This window comes from Salvelinus sp. IW2-2015, linkage group LG21 (genome assembly GCF_002910315.2).
Source record: "Salvelinus sp. IW2-2015 linkage group LG21, ASM291031v2, whole genome shotgun sequence".
Taxonomy (NCBI): Eukaryota; Metazoa; Chordata; class Actinopteri; order Salmoniformes; family Salmonidae; genus Salvelinus; species Salvelinus sp. IW2-2015.
This window is the reverse complement of record NC_036861.1, coordinates 1,269,905-1,276,534: the sequence shown is the minus strand read 5'-3', so window position 1 is coordinate 1,276,534 and position 6,630 is coordinate 1,269,905. Positions and strand designations below refer to the sequence as shown.

General features: G+C 49.0%; 1 protein-coding gene and 1 pseudogene across 1 annotated transcript in view; both read left to right on the top strand.

Moving 5' to 3' along the window:
- The window catches only part of LOC111982310 (serine/threonine-protein kinase N1-like), a 33,264-nt gene that overhangs the window by 19,152 nt on the left and 7,482 nt on the right, over positions 1-6,630 (top strand). Inside the window, 16 exon segments of the mRNA XM_070433790.1 lie at positions 1,283-1,426; positions 1,561-1,636; positions 2,018-2,147; positions 2,366-2,450; positions 2,671-2,750; positions 3,010-3,082; positions 3,199-3,270; positions 3,273-3,292; positions 3,529-3,593; positions 3,596-3,616; positions 3,619-3,659; positions 3,661-3,704; positions 4,139-4,201; positions 4,290-4,366; positions 4,537-4,679; positions 4,917-5,024. Coding sequence (XP_070289891.1) covers positions 1,283-1,426; positions 1,561-1,636; positions 2,018-2,147; positions 2,366-2,450; positions 2,671-2,750; positions 3,010-3,082; positions 3,199-3,270; positions 3,273-3,292; positions 3,529-3,593; positions 3,596-3,616; positions 3,619-3,659; positions 3,661-3,704; positions 4,139-4,201; positions 4,290-4,366; positions 4,537-4,679; positions 4,917-5,024 — 1,242 coding nt within the window.
- LOC139022721 (serine/threonine-protein kinase N1-like) overlaps positions 5,559-6,630 on the top strand; it is a 6,286-nt pseudogene continuing 5,214 nt past the window's right edge.

Here is a 6,630-nt window from a genome sequence, read left to right as displayed (position 1 = left end):
GAGGACCACCCCAAGGCCTGCCTCATCAAGGAGGAACTAGTCCTGGCCTCCTCCCCGGCCTTCAGCTCCCGCCACAGTGCCCCCTACCTTCACAACCAGTACAGCACCCTCAGCAAGCCCTCCCCGCTCACTGGTGACAGACACTGGTCTAAATGTGTCAATAGGATTGACTGCACACAACACTCAATAGTATCCGTCACATTCAACCATCTACGAATATAATATACCATTTAGCAGACGCTTTTATCCAAAGTGACTTACAGTCATGCGTGCATACATTTGACATACTGTATTCACACTCGTTCTGTTTCGCTGGCATCATGCCCTGGCTTACGGATTCTTCTTGATGGTGGACCATTGACAGTGGTTTCATAGCGGTTAGCTTCACCATGCCATTTCAAAATAAACATGGATAGGAGCGTCTTTACGTCACGCGATGAAGCGTTTGCTTAGGTTAGATAGTGGTGTCTCGGAACATGCTTACTGTCTTTCTCTGTCCTCGCCCCCGTGGCTTCAGGTACTCTCCAGGTGCAGCTGCTGGGCTGTGTYGGGGTGTTGGAGGTGGTCCCGGGGCGCAGTAAGGGCACGGCGGTCATGTTGCCCTGCTACAGCCCCGGGGAGGGACGCTCCTTCATGAACCGCAGCAGCAAGAGCAACCTGTACGCACGCAGCGGGAGCGTCAGCGGCAAGACTCCCAGCAAGACCGACGAACTCTCCTGTGAGTGGCTAGGGTGGAGTGTGTGTGTGTCAAATGAACCATACCGTTACCATGAATTGTGCTGTTAAATGGATATTTATGTAAAGGTGTGTTTGTGTAGTGTGTGTAATAAATGTGTGTGTGTGTGTGTGTGTTTGTAGCGGAGGTGAGTGCGGTGCTGAAGATGGATAACTCAGTGGTGGGTCAGACAGCCTGGAAGAGTGTCGGGGAGCAGGCCTGGGATCAGACCTTCACTGTGGAGCTGGAGAGGGTGAGCGGTCTCACACACACACACACACGTACACACACACAGACAATATTATGCATTCAAATATGCTTACACAAGTACAAATGTCCTCTCTCTCTCTCTCTCTCTCTCTCTCTCTCACACACACGCACGCATGTACTCACTCATACACTCACAAAAGAAACAAGTCTTCACACACACTCTCTCACACACACACACACACAAAAGGACCAAACCTCTTCACACACTCTTGCTCCTACACTAGTCAGCTCTCTGAAGAGGTATCATGTGTCTGTGTGTATCTTAGTTGGAACCTGTTACGTGTGTGTGTGTTCCAGTCCAGGGAGATGGAGATAGCGGTGTACTGGAGGGACTACCGCTCGCTGTGCGCTCTCAAGTACCTGAAGCTGGAGGACTTCCTGGACAACCAGAAACACAGAGTTCAGCTGGAGCTGGAGCCTCAGGGTCTGCTTCTGGCCGAGGTAGGTTTCAACACACACACACACACACACGCTGTAAACTTGACATCATTAAAGAAGTATCAAAACCGTGTTTGGCAATTGAGTTGATAGATCCATTATATAGAGTGCAGGTGTGACGTGTGTGATTTGTTCAGGTGATATTCTTCAACCCGGTGATTGAGAGAGCCCCACGCCTTCAGAGACAGAAGAAYGTCTTCTCCAAACAGCACGGTGAGAGAGGGCAGGGAGAAATCCAGAACCTACTAGTACAGTGGATATCTTACTACAGTATTTCCCACAGAGCTAGAATGAGATTGTATTTCTATGGCGTTTTTATAATGAAGGTAACGGAAGGGTTGACCTCACCTCACCATAGCACCCCCTTGTGGTCATAGCAGATTTAACCGCATGGTGTCTTTTGAAAATGGGTGCGTTGCTCCATGTGTCCAAGCTGGATTTATACTGTGTGTGTGTGTGTGTGTGTGTGTGCTGTGTGTGGTGTGTGTGTGTGCTGTGTGTGTTGTGGTGGTGTGTGGTGTGGTGTGGTGTTGTGTGTGTGTGTGTGTGTGTGTGTGTGTGTGTGTGATGAACTGTTCCGGTGTGTGTTTGCAGGCAAGGCTTTCCTGAGAGCTCGTCAGATGAACGTTGACATCGGGACCTGGGTCCGACTCTTGAGGAACGCAATCCCCACTGTCAACAACACAGGAACCTACAGCCCCAATGCACACAACCTCAACTCTGGGTATTACACACACACACACACACACAAACGACTTGGTGTGTGGCCCACGCAAGCAACTTGTACCCAAGTATCTACTCCTCAAATTCATCCCTCTAGTTGTTGAATGAACTCCACGTAGCATGCTYTGCACTCTGGACCCTGTAGCTAACCACCCTTTTGTGTCTGTATGTGTGTGTGTTTGCATATACATGTGTGTGTGTGTTTGCARGTGTTTTCAGGGAGATCTCTGTGGAGAAACTAAGTCTGGACAGTGACTCTCCAGTCAGGCATGATTACAGGAGAGACTCTGATAATAACACCCCGGTGAGAGAGGGACAGAAAAACGAGAAACCCAACAAGAGAATAGCAAAATACAACATGAGAGGAACCTCACACACTCACCCACTTCATTTACCTCTCTCTCTCACTCCTGGCTTTGCTTCTTCCCTCCATCTCTCTATCCTCTTCTTCCCTCCGTCTCTCTTTCCTCTTCTTCCCTCCATCTCTCTATCCTCTTCTTCTCCCTCTGCTCTCTTTTTCTCAGGAGCGGTTGCCAGTGATTGAGCCCTTCTCTCCCCCAGACCTCACCCCTGATCGCCCTGCCCAAACCCCCCCTCTGAGCAGGTGTGCACCCACACTCGTTCCCACGGACGCGGTCACTATGCGGACACACGAATGGTCATTTACATACACCTACACACACGAGGGTTTCACACACACAACGGTGTTATATTGGAGGCTACCAGTGACCATGTGCCTTCCAGGCACCTCCGTTAACGTATGAACTGTTGAATGCAGTACACACCTCTGGCCATGCTGGACCAGTCACTGTGTTTACAGTGAAGATAGTATTTATTGTGGTAATGTGTGTCTCTCTCCACAGTAAAGATAAGAAACCCCTGTGCCTCCAGGACTTCAGGCTGATCGCTGTGCTGGGCCGGGGACACTTTGGAAAGGTACGCGTTTCTAACCTCCCTCTCCGCCGCCTTTTAAATCCAAATAAACACTTTGATTTAGTCTGAAATGTGACCGTGAAACTTGTCTGCTTGTTTTACCTGTCCTCTCTTCTTAGGTGCTGCTGTCAGAGTATAAGAAGACAGGAAGTATATACGCCATCAAGGCCCTGAAGAAAGGAGATATTGTTTGGCACGGGACGAGGTGGAGAGGTACGTGTTTCTGTGTGTGTGTGTGTGTGTGTGTGTGTGTGTGTGTTGTGTGGTGTGTGTGTGTGTGTGTGTGTGTGTGTGGTGTGTGTGTGGTGTGTGTTGTGGACCTCTTATACATTACAAACTTGACTTGTTTTACATGACTGCAACAATTTGTCATCACACAAGGCTTGAAGTTGAACTCTGAAAGCACAGATCTCATTTCACCACCTCCGTTGTTTTTCCTCTCCCTCCAGTCTGATGTGTGAGAAGCGTATTCTTGAGACGGTGAACTGCTCCCACCACCCCTTCCTGGTCAACCTGTTGCGTGTTTCCAGACCCCGGAACCGTGTGCTTCGTCATGGAGTACACGGCTGGCGGTGACCTTCATGATGCACATCCACGCTGATGTCTTCACTGAACCACCAGGGCTGTGTATACGTAGCCCCAAGTGTGTGTGGGTGTGTACATAGTTCCAGCAGGTGTGTGTGTACGTAGTCCCAAGATGTTGTGTGTGTGTTGTGTAGTCAGTTCCAGATGTGTGTGTGTGTGTGTGTGTGTAGTGAGTCCCAGAGTGTGTTGTGTACTGTAATCCCAGTGTGTGTGTGTGATGTGTGTCGTCGACCGTACATAGTTCCAGAGTCGTGTGTGTTGTGTACGTAGTTCTGAGTGTGTGTGTGTGTACGTAGTCCCAGAGAGTGTGTGTGTGTACGTAGTCCCAGAGAGTGTGAGTGTGTACGTAGTCCCAGAGAGAGTGTGTGTGTGTGTGTGCGTGTGTGTGTGTGTGTCTACGTAGTCCCAGTGTGAGTGTATACTCCACTTAGTTTTTTGAATAGGTGTCTTACATGTTTCTGTCTCTGTTGACAGGTTCTATTCAGCCTGTGTGGTTCTGGGGCTGCAGTTTCTCCATGACCACAAGATTGTGTACCGGTGAGTCAACGACACACATCTACTCTCTTAGCGCGCCATCCAAGTCCGTGACTGGTCTGTAACATTTCTTATGTCCTCCCTCCTCCAGAGACCTTAAACTAGACAACTTACTGCTGGATACAGACGGATATGTAAAGATTGCCGACTTTGGACTCTGTAAAGAAGGTGAGTGGTCAGAAGTTTGTCGAATCGTTACACTTCTATGACACGTACGTCTGGACACCTAGTGTGTGTGTGAACACTCACGTGAGTGCGAGTTTTGTGTGCGTCTGCCTGCGTGCGTCTCGTCCTGCCTGCACGCGTAACACTGTGGATTAACATCTCCCCCTCTATAGGGATGGGCTATGGGGACAGGACCAGTACGTTCTGCGGTACTCCAGAGTTCCTGGCCCCTGAGGTCCTGACCGACACCTCTTACACCAGAGCAGTGGACTGGTGGGGCCTGGGGGTCCTCATCTATGAGATGCTGGTGGGAGAGGTGAGACGTCATTGAAGAGTTGGACAAAATATAGATACGGAAGGACAGAAAATATCTGTCCACTCTTTATTTGAGTAGACATATTCAATATACGTCACTTGGTAGCAGTATACCGTGAACAGAAATGTGTRGCATCACGGCACATCTCCTTGGGTTTGGTTTGTGTCAATATTGTGAGGTCTGGTATTTAGAAATGGGGTTTCCCACTCAATTGTCTGAGTGTATTTTCTCTGCTAGTCGCCCTTCCCTGGTGACGATGAGGAGGAGGTGTTTGACAGCATCGTGAATGACGAGGTCCGCTACCCACGATTCCTCTCTACAGAGGCCATCGCCATCATGAGGAGGGTATGTGACCACACACATAGGTCCATGGTCTGTGGCACCTCACAGATTTGTCCATTTAATGTTGTAGTTCTTGTCTCTTAAATTCATGATTTATTTACCTGGGAACAGCAGTTCTGAAAAGACTCTCCCAATAACCCCCATAATTCTCTCCTTAGCAAGTTTAGTATAACAGCTGGTAATTTGACTTCTATAATGGCTGTCAATGTTCATGTGATTTGTGTGTGTGTGTGTGTGTGTGTGTGTGTGTGTGTGTGTGTGTGTGTGTGTGTGTGGTTTGCACGGGACGAGGTGGAGAGGTACGTGTTTCTGTGTGTGTGTGTGTTGTGGTGTGTGTGTGTGTGTGTGTGTGTGTGTGTGTTGTGTGTGTGTGTGGTGTGTGTGTGTGTGTGTGTGGACCTTCGTTTATACATTTACAAACTTGACTTGTTTTTACTGACTGCAACAATTTGTCATCACACAAGGCTTGAAGTTGAACTCTGAAAGCACAGATCTCATTTTCACCACCTCCGTTGTTTTTCCTCTCCCTCCAGTCTGATGTGTGAGAAGCGTATCTTTGAGCGGTGAACGTCTCCACCACCCCTTCCTGGTCAACCTGTTTGCGTGTTTCCAGACCCCGGAACACGTGTGCTTCGTCATGGAGTACACGGCTGGCGGTGACCTCATGATGCACATCCACGCTGATGTCTTCATGAAACCACGGGCTGTGTACGTAGTCCAAGTGGTGTGTGTGAGGGTGTACATAGTCCAGAGTGTGTGTGTACGTAGTCCAATGTGTGTGTGTGGGTGTGTACGTAGTCCCAATGTGTGTGGTGTGTGTGTGTGTGTACGTAGTCCCAGAGTGTGTGTGTACGTAATCCAGAGTGTGTGTGTGTGTGTGTCTACGTAGTCCAGGGTGTGTGTGTGTGTGTGTGTGTGTGTGTGTGTGTGTGTGTGTGTGTTGTGTGTACGTACATAGTTCCAGAGTGTGTGTGTGTGTACGTAGTCTGAGTGTGTTGTGTGTGTACGTAGTCTGAGTGTGTGTGTGTGTAGTAGTCCCAGAGAGTGTGTGTGTGTAGTAGTCCCAGAGAGTGTGAGTGTGTACGTAGTCCAGAGAGAGTGTGTGTGTGTGTGCGTGTGTGTGTGGTGTGTCTACGTAGTCCCAGTGTGAGTGTATACTCCACTTAGTTTTTTGGAAATAGGTGTCTTACATGTTTCTGTCTCTGTTGACAGGTTCTATTCAGCCTGTGTGGTTCTGGGGCTGCAGTTTCTCCATGACCACAAGATTGTGTACCGGTGAGTCAACGACACACATCTACTCTCTTAGCGGCGCATCCAAGTCCGTGCTGGTCTTGTAACATTTCTTATGTCCTCCCTCTCCAGAGACCTTAAACTAGACATTACTGCTGGATACAGACGGATATGTAAGGATTGCACTTTGGACTCTGTAAAGAAGGTGAGTGGTCAGAAGTTTGTCGAATCGTTAACACTTCTATGACACGTACGTCTAGACACCTAGTGTGTGTGGAACACTCACGTGAGTGCGAGTTTTGTGTGGTCTGCCTGCGTGCGTCTCGTCCTGCCTGCACGCGTAACACTGTGGATAACATCTTCCCCCTCTCAAGGGATC